This window comes from Astatotilapia calliptera, chromosome 6 (genome assembly GCF_900246225.1).
Source record: "Astatotilapia calliptera chromosome 6, fAstCal1.2, whole genome shotgun sequence".
Lineage (NCBI taxonomy): Eukaryota > Metazoa > Chordata > Actinopteri > Cichliformes > Cichlidae > Astatotilapia > Astatotilapia calliptera.
Window position 1 is genome coordinate 19,950,847 of NC_039307.1, and position 27,215 is coordinate 19,978,061.

Below are 27,215 nucleotides of genomic sequence, written 5' to 3' on the forward strand. Positions count from 1 at the left end.
GAGAAGTCCCTCTGAATGTATTTTTTTTTTTTTTTTTTTAAAGGGTGGCACAGCCAAAATCTTGGCCCTCATGGCACAGGAGCTAACAGCCAGCTCAGCCACTTTTTCTGCTATCATCTACAGTCCAACTTTTTTTTTTTTGTGCACGTGTTTGTCCTTTCATGTTGTTGCCTTTATTTTGATTTGGCCAGATGATGCAGTGGGTGTTTGTTTGGTTTAACACCCCTCTCCTACACTCTTGGATCTCACAGGACTCATTCTATATAATCAGACACCTGGAACTTCTGATGGGGAAAGCCACCAAGCACCACCCAGTTTGGCGTTACACTGGTAGGGAACCAAAGCCCTACCGAACACGTTGATGGAAAGCGAATGGAATTTTTTTTCAGACATTTGAGAGGAAGATTCTGATGAGTGACATTAAGGATTTGGGTTTGCAGTGCTGTTTTATTTTTTTATTTTTTTTTAACCATACGCACATCCTCGGCCACAGATTGAGGATCTGCTCATTAACATAACCAATAGGAGGCGGCGCTGTACACTTTATTGCTGATCCAGTCAATCAAAGGCTTTGGCCATATATACAGGTATATAGGTGATGTCCTATATTCCCAAACATGCTTTACTACACAGCCAAATAAAACACTCACTGAGGTCGTCTTTGAACTATGTCTTCTAGGTAGTAAAAGAGGCTGGAACTCCTCTGTTATTCTATGAAGTAAAATAGCAGACCTGGGAAGTGTTTTCACATATTTTTGATTTTGAGGTACATGGACTGTAAAAACATGTTTGGCATTTAGAGAAAGGGTGTAGATGCATCCCCACACAAGGGGCCATTCTGTTTTTAATAAAGGAATTATTTTGCTTAACCTCCAGCTCAGTCCCTACCAGCACAGCAGTGTATTACACTGCAACATGGAGTTAATGTGCAGCAGTCTTTGCTCACAATGGGGGGAAAAAAAAGGAAGTTCATAGGCAGGCAGAATGCACACGCCATCTCCCTTACTTGTAAATAGCTGGGTTTGGTTCTTAATAAAGAACCATCTTATCACTAGAGTGCACCATTGATGGCTGGATCGAATATTTTCTAAGAAAAAGACAAAAACGGACACCCTCCCCAGTCTTCCTCATGATGTACAATATTGCACGATTACAAGCATAGAAAAGGGGCCTGTTGCATCTCAGTTTCTCCATTTGGGTTGAGACTTATTTTTTTTCCTTGTCCTCGGAAGCAAGCATCCGCAGTATAAAAAGCATGGTTATTTATTGTGACAGTGTCATGTTTCTTTGAATAAAAAAAAGAAAAGAAAAAAAAAGTGGAAAAATCACCTGTTTTTGAAATCTGCACTTCCAAAACACAGGCATAGAGACAAACGCACTGCACCATAACATCTAAAAGCATTTATTTTTTTTTTCTTTTTGGAAAAAATTAAATATGATCATGAGTATAGGCATATTTAGTCCCCGTCATCAACACAACCCACATGGCATCCACTCACTCGATGCTTAAAAATCAGGAATAACCCAACAGAAAACTGACAAAAGTACAAAAAATATTCAATCATAAAAGATGAACAAAAACCTGAACACATACTTGGATAGTTATATATCATTTATGCAATCCAAAGTGACGTACTTCAGAAGTAAAAAAAAAGAAAACAAAAGTCATTAAAACCCAGCTCATTTTCAGAGCCTCTGACATGTCCAGGGCACGAGGCAGCGAGCAGAGCTGGGAGCACAGTATCCAGAAATGCTTGACCGCTTAATTTTGTCCATTTACACGCACTGGAAATAAATCAAAAGGCCTTTAAAAGCATTACTGGTGTCACTTGAGAAGCACCTGCAAGTTTCTAACTGGCCTTGTGATGCTATAAACAAGCAAAAGCACCTAAACATACCAAAGTTAGAAACCTAAACTTACCAAAGTGTATAAAATTTTGGTGCCGGTACGTCTGTTAAACGCATCAGGTGTTCCCATATTTAAGCCAACTGCTGCAAAGATTTTAACTGTTTTCACTTAGATATTCAAAAAGTTTTCAGTGGAAAGTTACACAGGCATATTTACAAAATATAACTGTGTAAAAAACCGATGAGAAAAAAAATATAATAAAAAAAAAAAATACTGTGCAACTCAGACACAAAGAGGAAGAGGTCAAGAGACGTACAGTAGGATTTTCCCAGGGGATTTAATAAGCAACAATCATAACCAGATTAAATCGGCTGTAAAATATCCATCCTGTTTTTTCTTAAAAATGGCTCCACAAAAGAAGCAAAGAGCAACAAACACAAAGGAAAAAAATAACATGATTCTGAGTAAGACCTACATACAATGAGCTTCAAATCATGACTACAAGGTAAAACCTTCTAGAGTGTGTGTGTGTTTGTGTGTGTGCCTGTGTGTGTGTTTTAAGAAAGGTCCATAATGTATCCAGGAAAGCTGTAAGAGTCAGAGGAGCTTGTACGCAGGGTTGGGAGGATATAAGGAAGAGTCTGGCCCAGTCTCTACAGTCTTGGTTTCACCTTCAGTGGTTTCCTCTTTACCTGAAAGACGAAGTTTTGAGTCAGTGTCGGCGCAATCATCATCATCATCATCATCATCAACGTAACATGTACACAAATCCTTAGATAATATTTAGGTTGTTCCTTTAAATCAGGGATCTCCCCAAGAGTTCATCAACTTGTACAAACATCTGTAAAAACTAAAAGGTCAATTCTGAGCAACATCTCAGTAGTGATCACTTTGTAATGCAGGTTGCCCCTAAAACCTGTAGGAACAGTAATCACTTTCAGACCACAGGAATATTTTCATTACCCCAGAGGAGGGTTTTTAAAGCTCCTACATCAGAGTAGGCACTCTCTGCACCGACAGACTGTACGGTGGCGTCACATTAGTGACTCCTTTGCAAAAATCAAAACTGCCATTTTGAAAGCCAGTGATGAGGGATATAGCTACACAAAGAACCCCATAAACCAACAAAAACAAAAACAGGTATACCATCACTTCCACATCCTCCATTGTTGTGTTCATGTCACACACAAATTATGTCACAGGACTTTCAGATAATGGAAAATGACCAAAACCGAGGGAGATAGACTTAAGCCAAGTAGGTATTGGTGGAAAAGGGCTGCAAATGGACATTTTAAGTATAAAGTTGCCGTTCATTTTGCTAGGTACACATGCTCAGTTTCTCATAAACTCAAATCTCTTATCAGTCAATCACTTGTTAGCAACTCAGTCCATTTAGGGAATGCAGACATGGTCACCACAACCTGCTAAGGTTTAAAGTGAGCATCAAAAAGTGGAAGAGAGGTGATTCAAGGGATTCAACATGGTATGGTCCATGGTATGAGTATTTTAGAAGCTGCCGATCTACTGGGATTTACAGGGAATGATCCCAGAAAATATCCAGCGAACAAAAGTTCTCTGGGAGAAAATACTTTGTTGATGCCAGAGGTCAGAGGGGAATAACCAGAAGGCTGTGAGCTGACAGGAAGGCAGCAATAACTGTGCATACCTCATTACAACCAAGGTATGCAGACGAGCATCTCTAAACACACAAGTTTGACTTTAAAGCAGATGGTGTATAGCAGGAGAAGACCACACCGGGTGCCACTCCTGTGAGCCAAGAACAGAAAACTGAGGCTGCAGATCACACATGTCACCAATACTGGACAGCACAAAACTGAGGCTTAATTTCTGCTGCCACACTGGGAAGGTCGGGGTCAGAATTTGGTGTAAATACCATGAAAGTATCTATCTTGGCTTGTATTATGTTTCAGGCTGCTGGTGGTGGTGTAATCATGTGGGGAGTACTTTCTTGTAGCACTCTGGGCTCCTTAGTACACACAGAGCATTATAGCACCCTCTGATGGCTGCTTCCAGCAGGGTCAAGGGCCATGTCACAAAGCTTAATGAAAATGAGTTCACTGTACTCAAATGGCCTCCACGATCACCAGATCTGAATCCAGCAAACCACGTTCCTCTCATTCTCAGACCTCACCTCTGCAGGTCAATCTGTCTCTTTGTCCCTTCGTCATTCTGCTGCTGCTGTTTTGACATCTTGATGTTGATTGACTCTGCAGACGGGTTCGAGTTGGGGTCAGCTGCCCTTTTCCTGCCTCTGCTGGTTCCACCCCCCACTGGTGCCGCTCCTCCCTCTTTGTCAGCTGCTACTGGAGCAGCAGCAGCTGATTTAGGCGGGCGACCACGTCGTTTGACAGGCGACGCTTCTGTCCCGGCATCGGGAGCTGCTTTCTGACTGGGCTCGACCTGGGAAACGGCAATAAGAGTTCAGTTGAGTAAAACCAGTGCTTAAACGCAGGAATGTGTAGTTCCCACGTGAGATTACCTTCTTCACCTCTTCAGCCTTGATGACTGGGTTCTCATTGTTTTCCTGTGCTCTGCTCTCTGATGACTCAATGGTAGAGCTGCTGTTACTGCGAGACGCAGAGAGTGTCAGTGATACCGGAAACTTTATGTCTAAGAGCGAGCGCCTGTAGCATCTGTGTCTGCGTGCTTACCTGTTCTTGTTGATTGTTGAGCTCAGAGGAGAGGAGTTGGTGCTGGTGTTACTGGTTGTGTCTGAAGCTGTGGTGGTCTTGGTGAAGATCCTCCTCCCTGGTACCGTCAGAGGCTTGTTCACTGCTCCTAACACAGGAGCTGGTTTGGGCTACATAGTGAAAGAGAATTCAGCTTTCTGTGCTCAGAATAACATGGAAAAAATTTTAAACCTCTTAGCTCCACATCATGACTCAAATTTAGAGTTTACTGGCAAACTGTGGGTAACAAGCCTAATGTAACGTAACAAGCCTCGGTGTCGTGCATTTACCTTTCCAGTGAGCAGCATTTGTCTCATTTCTGCCGTCAAATACTCTTTATCGTTTTTGAAGTCCTGTTGAAAGAAATTAAAAACAAGACAACTGATCACCGTAAACCCAAAACATAAATAAGGTCATGATTTAGATTCCTAACTGCACATAAGCACAATTTCCCAGCTCTATACCAGCATGAATCACTTTCCATCCCCAGAGTCAAACAGCTCGATTAGCTGAGATGACCAAATGTGTCCAACCCTAACCATTTTCCTGTGTGTGTGTGTGAGAGACACATATCTTTGTGGGGACCAAAAATTGGAAGTTTACTATGCTTGTGGGGACAAACAGCCTTTATGGTGAGAAAATAAGGGCTGTTCCCCTGAATTTGAAGACTCAAAATGTGGTTTTAGTGTCAGGGTTACAATTAGGTTACAGTTAGGAAAACGCTAAGGTGTGTGTGTGACCTTGTCCTGTATGAGGAAGAACTTGGAGGGTAAGACAGGCTCTTTCGGACAATCCAGGTGACACGCAGTGCTCTTGTTGGCGATCACGAAGAGAGCGACGTCACAGACAATGTACAGTTTCTGTAATCACAACATGAAAGAAAGCCATTCAGTTGCCCGATTGCTAAACACACTGTCTGCCCAATAATGCAGAATCCAAAGATTTTACTTTGTAATTTTAAAGAACAGGAATGACTCAAATTTATAGTTTACTGGCAAACTGTAAATGCAATTCAAAGTATTAACTCTATTATATAAACTACACTGGATGTCCAGTCAAATGTTTTTAAATGTTAAAATGCAAAACTGTAGTAACACTATTACATACCTCGTTGGCCTTTGCATCATCAGGACACTGAGCATCCTTGGTTTGTTTGATATTTTCTACCATCTTCCTAAGAAAGGCATGACTGTTGTTCTCATTCTTGGTCATCAGCACTTCAAGCATGAACCACAGGCATCTATATATGAACACACACACACACGCACGCACGCACGCACGCACACACACACACACACACACACACACACACACGCACGCACGCACGCACGCACACACACACACAATAAATATTCTTTATGCCACAGCTGTACGATCATCACTTATGTGTATTCACTGGACTTTATAATAGAACAAAAGAGCAATTTAGAAATAAGAGCATTTTTGGAAAGGCAGTCACAGCAGGAGGCTAAATCAAAACACACTCACTCTTTGATGTCTTTGAGCTGCTCATATTCATGCGGTTTTGTGAAGTCTGGGTCATGAGCCAGCAGGTGGATCATGTAAGGAACCACATACTCAGGAAGAAGAGAGACAAGTTTTTCTGAGGAGAAAGAGACAATAGCTAATTTTAATGCGTGTGAGTAACTTTCTATGTCCCCTTTTTCAATGTGGGAAAAAGAAAACGCCAGGTGAAATGTTACTTCCTGAATAAGTATCTCAATAAATCTCAGCCAACAATACTGGTACTTTTTCTGTGATGCTGTGTTTGAATTAGAAAAGCCAAACATAAAACTGTAAAATGACCTTTGGCAGGACAAAAACAAAGCTGTTCTGAATGCTGTAATAAAAACAAACCAACAAATAACCATTATCATCATGTTTCTCTCTTCTGTTTGATGCTTTTTTAATTATGCAGTGACTTAACAACATCTGACTAAAGTATTTATTCCAAAAGCTGTTTTTCCAACTGACTCAAAAGCCTAATATTAACATGACATTAGTAACAATTTGTACTACATTTGGATTAAACGATCCTCTTTCATCATCTAAACTGCCATCTAAGAAAGAGCACATTAAAAACTGATGTTTCGGTGTAGAGAACTGACCCTGAGCGAGGGGGTTTTGTTTGATGTACTCTCTGCGGACGGAGATGTTTTTGAGGAGGCACTGTCGGGCATGTGCGCGGCGCTCCTTCACCGGGTCCTTGGCGCACAGAGCGAACACAGCCAGGTATTCGAGGGGCAGCAGCAATTTCACAAGAGCCAGGTGCAACTTCTGTGCAAAGATCTGACGAACCTGGTAGCACTCGTCCTGCACGGAGGAACAAACCGCGTCAGTGGATATGAAGTTTTTTTTTTTACTTTTTCATCGATGACAGAGGCACTAAAGTCTGATATGAAGGTGAGACTTGCATTGATAACGAGGCCACACAGCTGAAACTGCTCAGGTGTGATGATTTCATGGTAACACGGCTCTTGTGCCAACTTCATAATGGCTCCACCTGCAGCCAGCCTCAGACGGGACATGTCCGATTTACTGTCAGGAGTAGGAAAAAACAACCGGTCACCTCAAAACATGAGCCAAGAAAAATTAAGGTCTCCATCCAAAGCACTCCCACACATATGACTTTTAACATCCGTCACTCAGCAAAGGGACCTCCAGCCCCAGGTACCTGATCTTCTTCTGCTCTGTGAGGTCTCCTTCGCTGACCAACATGGCTGACAGCAGGCGCAGGGTGGAGTTCGCTGACTTGGATTGGTTGTTCTTCATTCCTAGTAACCAACGCACGAGCAGTTTGATGGCCTGAACCTTTGGGAACAGAAATTTAAAAAGAGAAAGATCCTTGTTATAAAGATTCTGTTTTTAAAATATAATGAGACAAAAAGTTTTGATGAAGAACCTCAAACAGACTGTATTACAACTGAAATCACCTCTTACCTTAGCAAGAACTTCCGGTGAGACTTCCTCATCAGTGGTCCACAGTTTTCCATTCTTGTTTCCTACCGACTGAAGTAACAAAGGCACAAGCCAATCAGATTTTCACTTTTTCTTTTTGTGCGCGTGCGTACACACACACACACACACACGCACGCACGCACGCACGCACGCACGCACGCACGCACGCACACACACACTTCTTGCCTACATACAGGGGTCTTCACTTACCCGGTCATTCATGAGCAAGTCCTTCACGATGAAGTTGGCAACAATGGATTTCATTGGGGAAGCAAACTGATCTGGAGCCAGCATGGAGATATGGCCCAAGGACACGAGAGGCGTGATGAGCTGCTCTGGGACGTCTGCGTTCAGACTACGTGACAGAGGCTGGAAGAAGAAACCAACGGTGTAAATACATCAATACAAAGAAAGGAAAGATGACAAAATGTTTGAATAAAGCAGCCACATATTTGATATGCAATCGAGGTGATGTAAAATCATACGATTGCTCAAGTGGAATAATTGAATACCTCAAAAATCTGTGCCAGCTGCACTTCCTTGTTGTTGAAGATGGCATGAATACAGTGAACAGCCTGCTTGGCCTGGTGAGGGGTGCCCCGCTTGGCCTTCTGATGCAAGATAGGAATCAGAGTCCTGATGGACAAACAAGAACAAGCGATTAAAGACCAACACAGCTAATTTTGTAATTTGTTTTAACCCCTAACTTAGCATCTTCAAATGTATAGTGCTGTTATTTAATGATTTACCATTGGTGAAGCACCGATAAGTGAGTATATTGAAAGTAAAGGCACATCTCTTGAAACGTAAAGACTCCTGGCGCATTTACGTCTCTGTAAATTTATGTCACTTACGATCTTATCTGCTGTAATTCCGTCTCGATCTTCTGCCCAGTGTTTCTGAAAATCTGGATGGCTGCCTCTGCAACTTTGTCATCCTCCATCTTCAAACACTGGAGCAGAGACTCGTAGGTCTCTGCCGAGTGAAATGCGGTGGGGTGGGTGAAAGACAGAACCTGGAAACAGAGAAGGAAATGTTTTCTAAGCAGCATCATACAGGTATTTTGTTCTTCTTATTATTGTGTGCTGACAATTTGATTTCAGTACACTTTGGTGACAGCATGTACCTTGAGTAGCTCCAGTCCTGAGCGGATGGCTGTATCAGGGGTAACACCTTCCTCATCATCATCAGCTGTGCCCTCAATAGACTTGTTCAACAGCTTTACCAGAGCACTAAAGTAAAAGATGAAACACAGATTATTACTACTCCTATATTAAGCAAATTTATGTCCAAATTTGTTTGGTTACAGCTTCAGGAAGTAAAAAGGGTTGAGTAGAAACTGTTAGACTGCAAAGCATGAGAAGTAAAAGTCATTCAGTACATGTGTTTATTCAGAATGGTGTTTTTCCACAATGAAGAAAGGGTTAAACTTATGCCCTGCCAGAGGCCTGCAGTTACACCTTATCGCCACTAGGTGTCTCAGTGAATGAGGAAAGTCTGTCTATGGTAAAGTGTTACACAATGACAGAGACAAAGCTAGGGCATGAAGCAGTCTGAGTGAGGGGAAGAGACACACTGCTAGTCATACAACTACCTGTTTTGGAGACTATACAAAAACACACTGGTTTACTGTGATCCAGTTTACTGGAATCAGAGTTTAAACTTAAACACATGTTAACATCTTAGCTCTGTTTTGAGTCTGTTCCATCAGTGTTCACATGTGAATTTTTCTGACCTGATGGCTTCAGAGTCGATGTGAACAGGAGCAATACGCTCCAACAGGAACTTCACCATCTCCAGGAACGGGTTAGTGGGCTGTTTGGGGAACGTCAACTTCCGAGTGATTTCCCTCTGCAGAGAGTATAAACAGCATCATAACATCTTAATACTTGTCATTCTGTGCATGTTATTATGCATGCACATTCACAGCAAGTCATGTATTATTAAAACTCTGGTTAAGAGGGGAAAAAGTAAACCTAGCAGTTATTTTGCTCTCTATCACAGTTCAAGACTGAAATCTGTCACAGAAATCTGCATTTTCTTTGACTGACTGGACCTTTAATTGAAAAATAAAGTTGTTTTGGTTATTTCGTGCTTTTGGTCTGATACATTCAAACTAACAGCACTGAAATTAGGGACCAAACCATTAAAGAGAGGAGGCATCAAACATGTCATCTCACCACACAAATCTCAGCTTGTTTACAGGAGCACGTCGGACTGATGAGCATCTCCAGCTGAACTCGGAGCTTCTCATCCTCACCGAGTACCTGATTGAACTTCTTCATGAAGTCCTGAGCTTTCCCAGCATCTGGGAGGTTCTCTGAAAACACAAGGCAGAGTTATAATAGGCGGTAAGTTATGCACCTAAAGAATTCAAGCTGACCCACTGGATTATCCATCATATACCCACAGACTGCAACAATGACAACCTTGACATGAGGACTGGTGTGGCCGAGAGACAAATATTGACCCCATGATTTGTGAACAACACGCTTGGACATATTAAGCAACCATGACAACACTATTTGCATTTATTTAAAGAATAGTGATATTGTGCTATATATACACAAATACACACTGTTTCAATGGTGGATACTAGGACTAATACTGGGCCAAAGTTTCAAATAAAAAAATGCAAATAATCAGGGTAAAAAGCTCAGGTTTCAAACTGCTTTAAACACTCGTCTAGTTTCTGACAGTTTTTCTAGTCTTGGCTCTGTGTGATGTAAAAGAGAGAGCCTGTCTTTAATGTGAACACATCTCCGGCTGTGAGTAAATGGTAAATGAACTGGTTCGTATATGGTGCTTTTCTCCTTTACCTGAGCACTTTAAGCACTTTATACAACATGCATCACTCACCCATTAACACCCTAATGAAAGCATCATAGAGGAACTTGGGGTTCAGTATCTTGCCCAAGGATACAGGCTGAAGCTGCCAGTGATCAAACTACCAACCTTCCAATTAGAAGATGACCTGGTAAGCTACAGCCAGGAGGTAAGTTATTAGTGTGAGGACAAATAACCCACTTGCTGCTCAAACCGTGCTTATGAGGGGCAACCAATCAAAGAAAGACGATTTAAAGAGAAGCTGGCCTTAAAGAACAAGGACCTGTCTAGTGTTTGTGTGTATGCAACTTACTGGCAATACTCATCAACTTCCCAAACATTGCTGTGTTGTTGGCCTCAGACTAAGAGAAAGGGAGAGAGAGAAAAAGAACCAGGTTATAGTTTTAAAGAATAGGAGGAACAGGTGATCAGTGCGTGTGTTTGCATAAATGTACCACTGGCAGCTTGTGGAGGTCAAGCAGCTCCTTGACGAGGCCTCTGAGCATGTTCTGACACTTCCACATCTCATTCAGGGCCCTGAAAGCAAAAATTAATTACACCAAGAGAGAAAAAAGTATTCAGTCTTGTTATGCTTCTTTGAAGTCCACTTGTCTGCCGCCTGGGGCACATTTGTAAGTTGTGCATTGTAAAACAAATTATCTGCAGACAAGTCCACGCCGCCACAAAAAACAAAAACCAGACAGGCACACAGACATCCGCAAAGACCCTTATGGTTACCGCAAGATGATGAAATTTATGTCACACAGACTCTACGGGACGCATACATGTGTAAAGAATAATCCAGGCAGTTTTATGGTGTGTGTAATATAAAAATATACTGGTCATTTTTCATTTGTACGTATCTATGATGATTTGATGGTGTCATTAGTGTGGGTTTACTGACTTGACAGCGTTCGTGTCCAGGCAGGCATACAGGTAGTAGAGGCATTTCATCTTCTCCTCTGTATCAAGATTGTGAGGGACCATGTACTGGGCAAAGATCTTCTCAACTAATAACCTGCAGGAAAGGAAGGAAGAATTGTTTGAAAACACAGAAAAATCAATAAATCAGCTAGGGTGCAAGTTTAAAGGCCTTCTCTGCTTTAAACACTACCCAGTAGTGGACAACTAGCCTTATTCTGCAACATTAATCCAGGAGAAAAACTCATTATCAAAAACACTGTAGGAAAACAGTTCCTTTAAAACACATCAGTCCTCTTAGCCTGCAGCAAAGACCTGGTGCTGTAAAGTGGTGCACTGAATTGGTCTGTCAGCCTCATTTCTGATTACCGGAGTTGCTGCTAAGGCTGGTCTGCAGGTCACAAGGTACAAATGCTCAAATATTTCACCTCAGTCCTCCTAACACAATTATCAATTAATTGAATCTAAAACTTATCCGCACTGTTTCTTTTCCTAAAAATGAAAAACAAAATAACTTCAGTACTTTTACTTTTTTGCCCTCGCAGATTCGCTTTTGCCTTTTAAAATGCAAATGAAATATAAACAAAACAAACAATAGAAAATAAAAAGTAAACCTCTTGGGTTTTGTGAATTTGATTCTTAGCAGCAGTAAATCATTAGTCCAATTTGTAAAGCCTGCATGTTCTCACTTGTCGTCGATGCTGTTCTGGTAGTAGATGTGCAGCAGTTTGTCTTTGATCCAGCTGATCTTTTGGGCAGACTCTTTTCCAGCCTCGTGGTGCAGACAGTATTTCTTGTAAAGCTGAGCCAGGCCCATCATGGCCTCCTTACGCACACGCCACTGCAGCAAGAGGGAGGAAAAGGGAAGAGAAAAAGATTAAAGATGGAAAAAAATGTAATTAAGATTTTGGAAGTACATTATATTATTTCTTGTTTGATAAAGAAATTATGTTGCATTCAGGGAAATTTCATCTCTTTTATGAACACTGTTATATGTTATACATAATTCACTTCATAAGGTCAATAACTACTGATGATGGCACTAAAATTACACTATTGTTGCCATGACAACGTTAAGTGACAAGCCAATAAACCCACACGTCACTAGTTCTAATGTAACACATCCCCGTTACAATATCTGTACTACAAATATTTATCTTACCCTCTTGTCTAAGGTCCTTTCCCGTACAAAGCCTAACAGCTGGTCATTGACCAAGTTGAGGTCTTTTTTCCCAGCATTAATGATGGTGACGATGACATCATGACGAATGGCTTCCTCTGGGTCGTGGGAACGCACCTTCAAATACTCTGAGGGAATAAAGAATAATAAAGATAAGCAAGAATATTTCTGTTAAATCAAGATGAAAAACAGCAGGTTAAGACTGAAAGTGGAAAAACTCCCAAACACAAAAAAACAAAGCAAACCTGTCAGGTCTTTTGCCAAGTCTGGGTGGTTCATGAGGCAGTGGCTGGCAAACTTTACACACTCTAGCCTGACTGGTACATGGATGTCATTGAACCTGGAAACCAAAATACAGTTACACATAATTAATTTAATTAGGCATTAAACTTTGTAGGTAAAAGAAAAAGTGCCTCAGTAAAACTTAGTAAATAAGACTGATGAGGCCTACACTGTTTCCCCACACAGACTTTACATAGACAGGTCTCACAGGCACCAAAGAATAATTGGCCACTTATTTTAAACATTTCTTTTCTTCTTTAAGTTTTTACACAGAAAACGCCCTCTCTGCAATAAAAGTACTAGAGGAAAATCCCCTCGCTATTATTTTTAAAGGTTAGTCACTGCTTATTAGTGAGCCTGTGCCCTTCCTGCCTTGTGTTTTCTCTGCTGTCTGACTCACTGGCCAAGTTGCTCTTGTGGTGGTCCTCACTATCGTTCGGTTAGATCACCAAAGATGACTACGTCCTGCTTGATGTGCTTCAACCCCACAGTCTTGGACTTACTGCAAGCTCAAACTAGAACGTTGGGTTACTTAATTCCTGGTTCTTTGATAACAGAGTCAGGTGTTTCACTGTGGGAATCGCCTTGGTGTGACCAACTACGGAAGTCACGATTCCCATAGTGAAACACAGAGCGAAGTTAGAAAAAGAACCTTTATTCAGCTGCCTCTAAATAGAGAGCTGAGTCCACCTCCTTACAGGACTCCTTAAATGAAGGGATCTTTGTTCTGCTCTGGACAGCTGCTGTAACCAGAACCAGGTAGAGCATTTTTGCATTCACCGCAACACCAAACGACCCAAGATTGGAGAGCAGAACAAGGACTTTCCATTACCGGGTGAAGTCCACTGAGTGTGGGAAACATTTGCTGTCCTTTGACCTTAATTATTATACTTCAAAATTAACTACCAAAACATGTGGCTTGCATACACACATGCACAGATAACCCCATCACCCCAACCCTCACCTGTCAACACCATGAATAGGATCCAAATCTGTAGGAAACCCAACTAGCAGGACAAATCTGTACACATTTTACTGATAGGTGAGCTGAGGTCACACTTTACACTGTTCACCAATTCTCCATTAATCTGAGCTCTTTTTGGAGCCAGGAAACTTTCCCTTTTCCCCCATTGTGCTAAATGGATAGACCAGTTCCCAACTAAAACACTACAGATCCAATTTATAGATAAATCATAAGATGATGGAAGTAAATTCACTTCTCTCTACATAACTTCTCCTTAACTAATATAATTGTAATAAAAATTACATTTTTGCAATAATGCCATCTCTTTACACGTTTCTGTGTCTCTCGTGACTGAATCGAGGCAGCTTAAAACATTACTTCATGTCTGTGTTGACGTCACCCACCGTCCTAGGAAGCACTGCCACAACGGTCTGTTCTGCGAGGCCAGCTCAGAGTCTTTGGCCCCGAACAACTTTGCCAGCAACCGTACAACAGCAAGACGCTCCTCACCATCATTGCTCTGCAAACACAACACACACACACACTTATTTTTAATACCGGCTGCAGCTTTTATCTTGAAGCTGTTATTAATACTGTTCATATCTTGTGCTCAGACCCATTTCACATACTGCTACACACACAGAGCAGCGCGTGTGTTTCAGCCACTCCCTTGAAGACAGTTTTATTTTAAAGTATGAATTTTTTTCCCCCACTTGTTGGTCACTCATTCTAACAGTATCTACAGAAACGGCTCAGTTATGACGGCAGACTCAATACAGAGGTGGCTTACTGTGATGGTGTAAAGGTACTGGGCACTCAAAGAGTCATGTCATGACCAAAAACGACTTCATACAAGAAAAGCTGGTCTTCAAAAACATCTGCGTGACAAACAAAACAACTGAGCATCTAACTAAGAAAAGGAAAAGTGAATGAAAGATAACAGACGAGTCATTACTCAGTGGTGATGCAAGATGAAACCTCAGTGATGCACTGATATCTCAGCCAAGAGTGCGTTTTGGCAGATATCGCCTTGCTGACTGATATCAAACATGACGAGGTTTACTGATGTCTGTGGCTGATGTTTATCGGCTCTACCACATGACTCTTGCTCTCGCTAAATTTTCAGAGCTCATTGGATGACAAACTGAAATATATTAAAGCAGGTCATATTTTATGATGAAGATTTCTTGTTCTAAAGAACAAGATCACAGAGCAAGCGACGGAAATCAGCTTTCGCTGAAGGGTGGCTGGCCTCTCCCTTAGGGTGATGAGTTCAGTTATTTGAGACATCCACATTGAAAGGAGTCAGTTAAGGTTTAACAAGGATGCCTCCCAGGTGAGGTGTTTTGGATATGTCCCACCGGGAGGTGGCCCAGGACATGCTGGAGAGATATCTCTCAACATGTCTGGCAACATCTGTGTGTTCCCCCAGATAAACTAGAGGTGGCTGGGGAGAGGGAGGTCTGGGCTTCTCTGCTTAGGCTGATGCTCCTGCAATTTGCCCCAGATAAGCAGAAGAAAATGGATGGATGGATGATTTTTAATAATAATAATAATAATAATAATAATAATGGATTGCATTTATATAGCGCTTTTCTAGGCACCCAAAGCGCTTTACAATGCCACTATTCATTCTCTCTCGCATTCACACACTGGTGGAGGCAGCTACAGTTGTAGCCACAGCTGCCCTGGGGCAGACTGACAGAAGCGAGGCTGCCATATCGCACCATCGGCCCCTCTGGCCAACACCAGTAGGCGGTAGGTGAAGTGTCTTGCCCAAGGACACAACGACCAGGAAAGACAGAGCTGGGGATCGAACTGGCAACCTTCCAGTTACAAGATGAGCTTCCCAACCCCCTGAACCACGGACGCCCACCACGGACGATTTTTAAGGAAAATGAACAGGATAAAATAAAGGTACCAGCTGCCAAATTGTGAACATAAGTACTCCCAAAGAGAGTCACAAATGGCTGCATTGATATGTAAAATTGCTGAACTCACAACGGTCAGTAAGAGAGAAAAGGTTTATGCAAAGAAATACTTTAATATTATTTATTTCATGCCTCCTTATGTGTTCTGAAAACCAGGTTTAATGAAATTATCGATATTTTCATATGAAGATTCTGCCACGTTATATTAGAGGAAGCAAACAAAGCCTTGGCCACTAGCCTCAAGCAGAACTGAGTGGCCAACAGAGGTCTGTAAGCTCACTTCTTTCTAAATCTAATTCAAACCATTAGCCTGCACTCCTCAAGGGACATGAAGGTAATGAATTACATTCTGCACAGGCCCCTTCTGGAGCCAGAAAAAGATTTATGCTACTTAAAAAACAAAAACAAATCTCATTAAGATGAATCTAGATTAGTCAAATACAGTCCTCCGCTTTTCCTTTAACCTTCAGTAAGTTGACAACCCATTAAACACCAACACCACAAAGGTTAAATAATATTAAAAATGCATACTGTTAATCAACAACAGGGTTAAAGTCTGTTTTGTGATTGTTGTCTTCACCTTAAGCTTGAACTCCAGCTGTGGCATGACAGAGGTAAGCAGCATAGGATCAATGGCAAACAGTTCCTGGATGAGGTCAAAGACGTGCTCTGATAAATCGCTGACTGATGACTTGCCCATCACTAAAACCTGATTGAAGAACTAAAGATGAAAAATAAAACACTGCATTAGATTAAAAAAAACAAAACGTTAGAGACACTGAAATTTAAACGAACCAAATACAAGGGAGAAGGTACAAGTAAAACATTAAAATATGCAACTGAGTGCAGGACGCTACGCACATTTGCAATACATGTCTCGATGGTCTGGACAGTCCTCTTCAGCAGAGTCTTAGCAAGATCATATGCTTGCTTGTTCAGATTCTGTTCCAAAGAAGGTGAAAAATGAAAATTAAATCCGGTGAAGTGTATTATTCTTTTGATTTTATATTGTACATTGCTATGTTATTTGCTGTTTACCTTGTGTGCAGGGATGAGATTAATGAGGATGGTGTCCAGCAGCTCCTGTGTGACACCATCTCCCTCCATGATGATAGAACTCATCAGATCCAACATGTGCATCTGTACCTTGTGGTTATGGCTGTTACTATGAAGGAAGAAAGACAGAAATCCTTTCAGTGTAATAACAGGAGGAATAATTAAACAAACAAAAATAAAAACAATAATAATGATAATCAAAAACTAACTATAAACAATTGATACAGTGTTTATTATAATCCCATTTAGTAGTAAAATCTAAAAGCATACATGTCTTTATGCTAAAATAAATCACATCTATCGGTTTTCCTTCAAGTTACATATTTTAAACTCTGGTGTAAAAAGAGTTTGACAGACTCGAGCAATAACAAAAGTCTTTACTTGATAACAGAGAAGAGTGTTTTGAAAAGCTGGATGAAGATCTCATTGCAGTCCTCCAGCTCAAAGCAAATGTTGTACGACTTCACCCAAGCCAGGTTCTATAGAAAACAACAAAGCCATAAATGTTACTGGTTTTTTTTAGCAGTTAATACTATTACCACGTACTTTACCTTGAACTAAAATCCATGAACACACTGACTGTGTATGGTTAAAAGCTTATGATACTATCAAATATTTACTATTAAATATGACAACGCAAAGTAACATATCCTGCTATTTCAGTAGCTGGAAACAGAGAATGGAAATTTTCCATGAAAACAGATTAAATTATTAATTACTTTTTTTTTTTTGTTAGTCACCCAAACTGTTTTAGCTCCAAACATAAACAGTGATCTCTCCTTTAGCACCTTACCTCCAGCAGGTAGAAGTATCGGTTAAACTGAGGACTCTTGGTGTCTTCTAGTCCCTTTAACTGTCTAGTGATGAAGAGGAAGATGTCCTAGGGAATTTTGGGAAATTGAGTTAGTGCTGTTGAGTACACACAAGTTTCACAGTAGTAGTGACAAAGGTGATCAATGGAGGGCTTGCAACCAATATTCACTTGAGGTGTGCATCATGGTAAAATAACTTTGCCGTGGTTTTGAATGAAAGAACTAGACGTCAACGCTGTAATCTTGCTGCAAATTCAACCATGCCATTAATTCACAACTCAATTTTGTTTACTTTTGATTAGAGCTGGGCGATAGAACGATAACGATATGTATCGCGATATAACTTTTACTCGATAGAGAAATTAAGCTATCGCGATAGACTTCGCCGCTCTTGTCCTCTTAAAATAAAAAAAAATTTAAAAAAAAAAGGTCAGCCAATCCAAACTAAGTAGCGCAGAGCCGAACCAATCACAGCCGCAGCGTCACGTCGCATGGCTTGTTACGTACAGCACAAGTGCCAAGCCGCACGTGTGTTTGTTTGGGAAGCAGGCAGTGGGTAATGGAGCCAGCGCGTAATGGAGGAAATGAGTGTGCCGACTAGAAAAATCAACCGAGGGTGACCGAAGAGAAAACAGATGACGGTTCCAATGCCGGAGAGATTGTCGAACGGAAGAGCCATAGAAGTTCCGTAGTTTGAAGGTATTTCGGCTATTTCAAGTCTGACAAAAAACAGAGTAGCGTGCACTGTAAATTGTGCCGAAAGCAAGTCTGGAAATACAATAAACTGGTGCATGCGTCACACTGTGCGCCACGTTATTGTTTCGGTGAAATGAATTTCTACAATACTGTTAATTCTACTCTCTGCAGTGTTTAAATGCTTACATATACACACAGTTACTGTCCCTCCACACATACGACTCGGTTCTGCTTCTATGCCCCAGCTTTGTTTACTTTTTCCCACCGAGGCTTCTAGACTTCTGATTGGCCAACATTTCTGCACGGTTAGGAATCTAGCGCCACCTGCTGCTTTGGCATGTTCATAGCAGCGTTTTCCTTCATTTCTGCCTTTATGTGTGGACGGGATTATTTTTTAAAACGAAAACGGAAAATCTCCGTTTTCAAAAACACTCGTGTACGTGTGGACGTAGCCTCAGTCTCTGACTGGAAGCGCTAATTCGTCATTCGGCTTTTGTCAGACTAAAGTAACTGTTAAAACTGTTTGAAAAGCTCAGCTATACAACAAGGAGAGATTGAGAATTTCCTTTTAGTTCTCAGTTTATTTGATACTGACAAAAGTTAGTTTTGTCTGTTCTTCTGTAAAACAAACTAAGATTTATTTTTAGAATTAATATTTTGTTTCTAAGTGGAATTGACAATTTAGTCTGTTTCGTTTGTTCTATTTTGAAACTTAAACGCTTTAGCGGCTGCCTTTTGTGTAGTTTGCAATATTTGCCTTTATTTATCTGAAAAAGTCTCATGTTCCTTAAGTACATCTACCCTGTTGAACTTATTATGGGAAATAAATATTTAAATCAAAACAAGCTGCTGATTATTTCACATTTTACTTGTGAGCAACGGCACATTTAAATCTTACAAATATAGTTATTTGGCTTATATCGTGATAGATATCGTTATCGCCTGAAATGAAAAAAACATATCGTGATATGAAAAAAATCTCATATCGCCCAGCTCTACTTTTGATGTAAAATGATATTAATGGACTCAATAAGATCTGAGCACATTTTTAAAGGGGTATGCACAATTACTAAACTTAGAGATTAAGCTTTGGTCCCTCACTAGTAAGGGCAATGTGTAACCGCATGTGGTGCAGGTGTTAACCCATCAGGAAAGAAAGCCACTGACGCTAACAGTTTTAACATTAGCCACACCCCGGCAAACCAATATGACCCTGCGTGTGTGCATGAGATCACAGTAGACGCACATTTCAGGGTCATTTTGGTTCACCATAAACTAGCAATCAAACACACTCAACTATTAGCCAGGAAACAGGCCAATAAGTGAACAAAAGTCAATATTTTGATTTAGTCCATAAATTTGATGACAGCTGTCATTTCAACTTGTCTAATCATCAAAAATCTGGACTACTATAAGACTCCCTTGAAGACAGTGTTCAGTCCAAGGTTGGTATCTAACCTTGAGTTTATCATGGGAGGTATAGGGAGCCTCAGGGGCATAGATCCTGAAGATATCAGCCAGGCAGCAGGCCACTAGTAGCCGAACATCTTTATTGGGGTTCCTAAGGAAGAACTCTGATGCAAGGTGGAGTGCCAGGCCGAGGTATTGCTGCTTTTCCTCTTCTGAGTCTTGATCCATGTCCATGTATGTCTTCACCACCATCTGTTAAACAGAGAGACAAGGGTGGAGGTTGAAATGGTGGATGCATGCATTTAAAAAAAATAAAGCAAGTGGAATATTTCAATGTTTCAATACAAAATACAAAATATAGTTGCTTGTGTTTCCAGTGTTTTTGTCATAGAAAAAAAAGGTATGTAAAAAGTATGAGGTGAGCTACATCTTACCCAAACCTTCTACTACAGACCTTCTGGCTAACAGCAACATCTCTAAGCCAATGGGGAATGCGCCCTAAGAAGTTCTACAAAAATTGCTGAATGGCCTTTACATACAATGCAATTGTAATGTAATTAATCCCCTTAATAGAAAAGCAGTCTCACCAAAACATCCACCAGAGAGAGCAGACAGGTTACTTTTCATCTGTATGACATAAGACAGGTACTGCCATGAGAGGCACACGTTTTCCTTATCCATTTATGAGTTTCTCCTCTACAAACATTTGCAATGTACTTTGTGATGTATGGCTGACCACTAGACCAGCTACACCTGCAAATGAACAACAACTCCACTGTCTTGGATTGCAGCTGATAAAGGTAGTCATTGTTTTGCTCTGGAGCCCAACAAAGCCGAGCTCCAAGACGGTGACCCTGGACTACATCTAACCCAGAGATGATGTCTTCTTCAGCAAAGCAGCTGGATAATAATATGGACCACCACATCAGCAACCTGCTCAGCAGGCTAGCAAATATAGAAATTGGGACGGGCTTTAAAACAAGAAAGACCAAATTATTGATGCACGGCATCATTATCTTCGAACATTTAAGGAAACAGAGGTACCAATGACAAGAGGTACCAATGCTGTGGGTTATAAAGAGTTAAATGACTAATATAAAAAGACAACTTGAGTAGAAAGTGGCAGCTTTCCAGCACTCATCGGTGTTGATGTTGTCGTTGCCCTTTGGATTATCACACAACACAAACATAAACTTCAGTTGAGGACCTTTTTATTTCTCAGTAAAATGAAACACTGGCTTCTCAAGCTTATCTTCACACCAGTCTTATCAATCCAATGACTTTTTACAGCTACGATATCTCTCTTTAAGCTGCTGCTTCCTCTGTGCGTGAGTGTTTATGTGTATGAGAGCCAGCTGAAGCATAGCAGTAGAGCTCAATAACCAGCCAGCAGGGGTGGGGGATGGGCCAAGAGCTCCAGCAGACTGCAGAGCACCACAATTACTCTTACAGACAGACACACACATACACACCTTTCACTCCTACACACACTCGCACATGCACCCCAAGCTTCTCTACTCTCTGTTGAAACACTCGCTACTCAGAGCTGAGGCCCTCCACGCTAAATGTGTGGGACTGTTTACTTGCATTTCTGCAACCTAAATATAACAAAATCTCTAGTTCAGTGATAAAATGTAAGTGACGCATTTTCAAATAACTGCTAAACCAAGTTCTTGACTCTTGAATCTACAACTGCTAAACGTCAGGCGAAAATTAGGCTGAAGTCCTTTCAGCTCAAAACCTTTCTGTGTATATACAAAGGCAGCTATTAATGAAGCTTTACCTACCTTAATTTTAACAGTCACAGGTCTTTAATCAGGTGCATCATCAATCAAATCTGATACGGACGTTTGCTCTCTTTACTACAAATTAAACATCTACCATCTGTGCTGTTCCAGTTTTTCCTCATTATTTTCAATCAAGAATGCTCTGAGTAGTGTGTGTCCTTGTTATGATTAAGCCACAACTTTATCCTCTAACATGTTTATTTCAACTCCTTCCTCTTAAGAGTCTGTTTGGAGAACAAATGCATAGTGAGGGCCTTGTAGTGTAGTGTTACTGCGGACTATTCGTCATGATTACAACAAAACTAAAGGCACGTGGACATTTACAGAGGTTCACTTTGACCACCTAAAGCATACAGACCCAAGTGGCCTATGGATGCCTTAAGTATGGTGTGGCGCCCTGAGTATTTTGCGCATTAAGAACAAGTCTCAGATGTGTTCCTTATGTGTTCGTGCCCACCCCCCATCATCATTTTTTGCTATTTGTTGTGACAATAGTTTGCATCATAACACAGAGCGAAAAGCTCATTTGCTCCCACCTGATGTGATGTTAGGGCGATATTTAGTTTCGCCAGTAGGTGGCAGTGGCGGCTCAGCCAAACGGGTAACTGGCAAAATAATCCTTCACAAAAGTAACGCAGGCCAGTTATTACAATGGAAGCCGCCAGTAACACTGAATTGTTTTGCTGTGTTTCAGGTGAGAGCAATATACGAAAACTACATACATTTATGTAAAGTTGATGCTTATTTAACATGTTTGGAGTGTAATTCTTGTTTATATGGTGTTTAATGTGAGCGAATAAGGGAGTTGTTTCACGTTATCTGTGGGTAAGGCTAGTAACATTTGTGCGTTAGCTAAGTCATGTTAGCCTCCTGCATTAATCTCTGTAACCGTGTTGTCCCATCAGTAAGGTGAAAGGAAACTATTAGCTGGTTTCAGTTAAAGTTATAGGAGATAGACCAGCCAGTACATGTTATGTTGTCTATTGTTACTGGTCATTTTCTCTGTGTGTTAAGGGCTGATTAATACGTGGCCATTACACGTAATGCCACAAAAGTAACGCAGGCCAGTTATTACAATGGAAGCCGCCAGTAACACTGAATTGTTTTGCTGTGTTTCAGCGCAATAAATCTTCATGTGCACCTGAATGAACCCTGTCGTCCTTCAGTGTGTAACATAATTTGGCGAGCCAGCCAGGAGCATATTTCCTGCTCCAGACAAGAACCTAGAACACATTAAATCAACATCTGGTAAAGATGGAACAACTACAGGATGAGATCAGCACAGCCTTGTGGACACTTGGGAAACCCGAACTCACCAAGGTATGCCAGCATCTTAAGTGCAGCGAACCAGCAGGGGTGGGTTTTAAAGGACAGTCCCGACGTGCTCTGATTCGGCTGGCAGAAAGTACTCTGGATGAGATTGAAAAAACAGAGGAATCTGAAGTGTTTCAGCAGTTCATCCGTGATCTCCAGTCATTCATACAGTCATTACAAGAACATCCTGTAGCTGAAGTGGAGATACAACGAGCAGAGCTCAGTGAGATAGAAAGACTGAAACAAGAGTACAGTCAGCTCCAACAAGCTCAAGCAGAAGCACGACGTGTTCTGGAAGAAAAAATTGAAGCGTTGGGGACCGAGTTTAGAGGTGCAGCTGGGATAAGTGAAAAACAAGTAAGTCAGCCTGCACCATTTACTACACCAGAAGTGACTCTGAGAAAAGACTTTCGGATCTGGGGTCAGATCGGGGAAGCAGGACAAAAAGACAAGTTATCTTTCACTAGCTTGACCAACCAAATTGATTCCGGGCTTAAGAAAGGCTACTCAGAGACTGAAATCATTGAAGCTGTGATTAAGGCAGTAAGCCCTGGCCTTCACCTTCGAGACTTGCTGGAAGTGAAGCGTGACCTCACACTTCCCACACTAAGAACTATATTACGGGGACATTACAAAGAAGACTCGTCAGCTGACCTGCTTCATCAACTCATGAGCATATCTCAAGACCCCAAAGAATCTGCTCAGTGCTTTCTGTTCAGGGCAATAGAACTCAGAGAGAAATTGCTCTGGAAGTCTGGTGATGACGATGAAGGGGAGCAGTTCAGCCCAGACTTAATTCAGCGCAAGTTCCTGCGCTCATTGATGTGATGATGGCGCCGTTGAGTTCGGCTGCCGTCCTGGTTTGAATGAGAAGAGTCGTCGCGACTCTTCTCATTCAAATCATTACAGTGCAATATCTTGCACGTCATGGATATATATTTATAAGCACAAACATATGGACTTTTACATTGTTTTTTTATATATTTTTTTACTTTTAACTTTTGTTTCTTTTCCTTTTTTTCTTAGCTTATGTAAAATCCTTTTTAGCATGTTTGCACAGTCGGGGGGAGTACTTTTTTAGCCAGAAAAAACATTTCACTGTATGTTGTACCAGCTATAACTACATGTGACAAATAAATAAAGAATTGAATTGAATTGAATAGAGACTGGCCTCCTCAGTGAAGCCGTGAAGTTTCAGTTAAAGCCTTATCTTAGCAACTAACAAGTAACAGATGAGGTTCTAATTGAGAAGATAAATGAAGCAGCCAGCCTTGAATTAGAGCGACAAAATAAACTGAGGAGAAATACTACAGTAAAAACACCAAGGATAAATGAGGTACACGCAGAGTCACAGCACAACCACACTCAGCCACCTTTGAACAGTGAACCAGACAGAAAAGATGAAACTCAGACAAAGGGGGGTGAAGGAGGTGCCACAAAGAAAAAGCAAGGACAGAATAAGGGCCTGGATTCAGAGACAGCTAAGCTGATTGAAGGCCTGAAAGCTGATGTGCTTGAAGTAAAGAAAATGTTTAATGAGACTTTGGAAGCAACAAAAGTAAGGTCAAGTATGGACAGTCGGTTCTCTCCTACAACAAGACGTGCTAGAGGTTGCCAAATGTGCAGAGAGGCTCAGCTTGGTGATCTGTGTAGACACTGCTACCGCTGTGGTCAGGAGGGTCACCTTTCCCGAGGGTGCAGGCAGGCTAGGATCACCCAGGGAAACGGGAGGGGGCTACTGAGCCGGGACCCACAGTAGCCCACTCATCACCCAGGTCCCAGGTAGATCCTGTCTATGTGCAAAACACCTCGCATCAACAAGCACCACAAAATGATTCCACACGCACTGAAACTGGCCCAAAAGAGCCAAACAGCAACAAATTGACAAGTGATACATCTAATGGTTATATACCCTCACAACGGCAAACCAAGCTCATCAGTCTCATTGGGAAAAGATGCACAGTTCAGTGCCACCTAGATAAGGTACCAGTAGAGGCCCTGTGGGACACTGGAGCTCAGGCAAGTCTGATTAACAATGAATGGCGAGAACAACACCTACCACACAGCACTGTCAGGCCACTTGCTGAGCTGTTGGGAACAGAACCTCTAGTGGCTTTAGCAGCTAATGGTAGTGAAATCCCATATGATGGGTGGGTAGAGACAGAATTCTATTTGGACTGTAACCCTGAAAATTGTCTTCTAGTCCCAATGCTTGTATCCAGTGACCCCAATGTTGCACAACTGCCCATTATTGGATTTAATGTAATAGAGGAAGTTGTGAGTAAATGGGGCAAGTGACAACCAAGCTCACGCAACGTTCAAAAAAATCAGCCAAATCCTCTCAGTATCAGTACACACTGCTAAATCAGTACTAAAACTATTGCAGTCACCAGACCAAAACCAAAGTGTGGGCACAGTATTGGCAGGAAAGAGGGGACTATGTCTGGCTGCTGAACAGATTACCACGACATATGTCCGTGCACATATTGGAGCCCAGTTTTCAGGACACAGTCTGTTATTTGTCCCGAATGAACCATCACAGTTGCCTGAGGGTCTTGTCATTCAAGAGGGACTGGTCACAATAATGGAGGGCAGGTCAGTGTACATCCCAGTCGCGATAGCTAATACCAACAAGCGGGATGTCAACTTAATTCCTCACACTGTTCTGGGACATCTGGAAGAAATAAAAGCAGTGTACCCCATCACCCCTGAAAAGACACAACACTCAGTAGAGCAGATTTCATCACAGCCTCCTATACAGGTGAATGAGGTGATGAACACACCCTCCTCCAGCCATAAGCCACCTCAGTGGGACCCTCCAGTTAAGTTGGACCATCTCAGGGAAAATGAACAACAAACGGTGAGACAGCTGTTAAGAGAGGAATGTCATGCTTTTGCTTATGATGATAAAGATGTTGGGTGCATCCCCAGTTTAAACATGCACATCACATTGCATGACACAACACCTGTTCGAAAGACCTACATATCTGTGCCAAAGCCTCTGCACCAAGAGGTGAAAGACTATCTTCAAGACCTGCTGAACCGTGGGTGGATTTCAGAGTCTAGGTCACCCTACTCGTCTCCAATCGTCTGTGTTCGGAAGAAGTCGGGTGAATTGAGATTGTGCTGTGATTACAGGGAACTCAACCGGAAGTCAGTACCAGACAGACACCCAATTCCCAGAATTCAGGATATGCTAGATTCCCTTCATGGCAGCTCCTGGTTCTCTGTTCTTGATCAGGGGAAAGCATACCATCAGGGGTTCCTGGACCCTGAAAGTCGCCCCCTGACAGCCTTCATCACACCTTGGGGCTTGTACCAGTGGAACCGCATACCCTTTGGCCTCAGCTCGGCCCCAGCAGAGTTTCAGCGGAGCATGGAGGACTGTTTAAGGGGACTGCGGGATGTAATCTGTCAGCCATATTTGGACGACAACCTAGTCCACTCTACTTCATTTGATACTCATCTTGAACACATCAGAGCCGTCCTTCAGAGATACCAAAAACATGGTGTCAAACTCAGCCCACAGAAATGTGACATCTTCAAGAGAAAGGTACGTTTCCTTGGTCGGATGGTGTCCGAAGAGGGATATACCATGGACCCAGCGGAAATAGTCCCTGTACAAGCTCTCAGAGACAAACCACCATCCACAGTGGGGGAACTGAGTCGGGTCCTAGGATTCCTGTCCTACTATAGATCCTATATCCCAAACTTTTCAAAAGTGGCAAAACCCCTGTACCAGTTGCTGACACTGCCTCCAGATAAAGCACTGCCACCAGTGCCCAGGACAAAGGGGAAAGTGGTTAAGACAAAACCGAAAGGTCGACCACCGCCTAACACACCCATTAAATGGACTGAGAGCCATCAAAATGCCTTAAATGAGTTGACTGATTGTCTAACACAGCCACCTATTTTGGGTTACCCTGATTTCTCAGAGCCCTTTGTACTCCATTGTGATGCCTCACAACAGGGCCTGGGAGCTGTGTTATACCAAAAGCAAGCAGGCAAGATGAAGGTCATTGCATATGGCTCAAGGACATTAACACCCCCTGAGAAAAACTATCATATGCATTCGGGAAAGCTGGAATTCTTGGCTTTAAAATGGGCAGTCTGTGAACGCTTTCGGGACTACCTATATTACGCCCCACATTTTGTTGTCTACACAGACAATAACCCTTTGACATATGTCCTTACGACAGCAAAGCTGAACGCCACAGGCCACCACTGGGTGAGTGAACTGGCTGACTTCAACTTTACTATCAAATACCGGCCAGGGAAGAAAAATGCTGATGCAGATGGCCTATCCCGCTTACCACTAAACATTGAGCAGTATATGGCACAGTGCACATCAGAAGTCAAACAGGGTGTCGCTAGAGCTGCTGTTGAAAGTGCAGTATTGCAGAGGGAGAATCTGCTGCATGAAACTGTTGTTGTCAGCCTAAGTGCCGTCAGTTTAGTGCAAGACGCGGTCACACTGTCTGCTGGAAAGTCTCTGTCACCCGAGGAAATCCGAGTGAGTCAGGAGAAAGATCCCATCAT

At 41.9% G+C, this 27,215-nt stretch overlaps 1 protein-coding gene across 3 annotated transcripts in view; it reads right to left on the minus strand.

Annotated features, from left to right (window-relative positions):
* Positions 1-42: 42 nt before the first annotated feature.
* Positions 43-27,215, minus strand: part of pds5a (PDS5 cohesin associated factor A) — a 41,658-nt gene continuing 14,485 nt past the window's right edge. For 2 of the 3 annotated variants that reach the window (XM_026170956.1, XM_026170957.1), the window contains exons 3-33: positions 19,624-19,827; positions 17,451-17,537; positions 17,039-17,136; positions 16,640-16,766; positions 16,463-16,543; positions 16,182-16,322; positions 14,075-14,190; positions 12,670-12,764; positions 12,407-12,552; positions 11,934-12,085; positions 11,228-11,341; positions 10,779-10,860; positions 10,637-10,685; positions 9,678-9,817; positions 9,233-9,348; positions 8,624-8,729; positions 8,352-8,512; positions 8,010-8,133; positions 7,708-7,866; positions 7,480-7,548; positions 7,214-7,350; positions 6,954-7,077; positions 6,648-6,852; positions 6,028-6,142; positions 5,647-5,779; positions 5,280-5,399; positions 4,830-4,892; positions 4,522-4,670; positions 4,350-4,437; positions 4,002-4,270; positions 43-2,541 (exon numbers count right to left, since the gene is read on the minus strand). In XM_026170956.1, coding sequence (XP_026026741.1) covers positions 2,538-2,541; positions 4,002-4,270; positions 4,350-4,437; positions 4,522-4,670; positions 4,830-4,892; positions 5,280-5,399; positions 5,647-5,779; positions 6,028-6,142; positions 6,648-6,852; positions 6,954-7,077; positions 7,214-7,350; positions 7,480-7,548; positions 7,708-7,866; positions 8,010-8,133; positions 8,352-8,512; positions 8,624-8,729; positions 9,233-9,348; positions 9,678-9,817; positions 10,637-10,685; positions 10,779-10,860; positions 11,228-11,341; positions 11,934-12,085; positions 12,407-12,552; positions 12,670-12,764; positions 14,075-14,190; positions 16,182-16,322; positions 16,463-16,543; positions 16,640-16,766; positions 17,039-17,136; positions 17,451-17,537; positions 19,624-19,827 — 3,774 coding nt within the window. In that variant the 3' untranslated portion in view covers positions 43-2,537. The remainder of the gene's footprint in view (positions 2,542-4,001; positions 4,271-4,349; positions 4,438-4,521; positions 4,671-4,829; positions 4,893-5,279; positions 5,400-5,646; positions 5,780-6,027; positions 6,143-6,647; positions 6,853-6,953; positions 7,078-7,213; positions 7,351-7,479; positions 7,549-7,707; positions 7,867-8,009; positions 8,134-8,351; positions 8,513-8,623; positions 8,730-9,232; positions 9,349-9,677; positions 9,818-10,636; positions 10,686-10,778; positions 10,861-11,227; positions 11,342-11,933; positions 12,086-12,406; positions 12,553-12,669; positions 12,765-14,074; positions 14,191-16,181; positions 16,323-16,462; positions 16,544-16,639; positions 16,767-17,038; positions 17,137-17,450; positions 17,538-19,623; positions 19,828-27,215) is intronic. The other variant, XM_026170958.1, reaches the window with a different exon arrangement.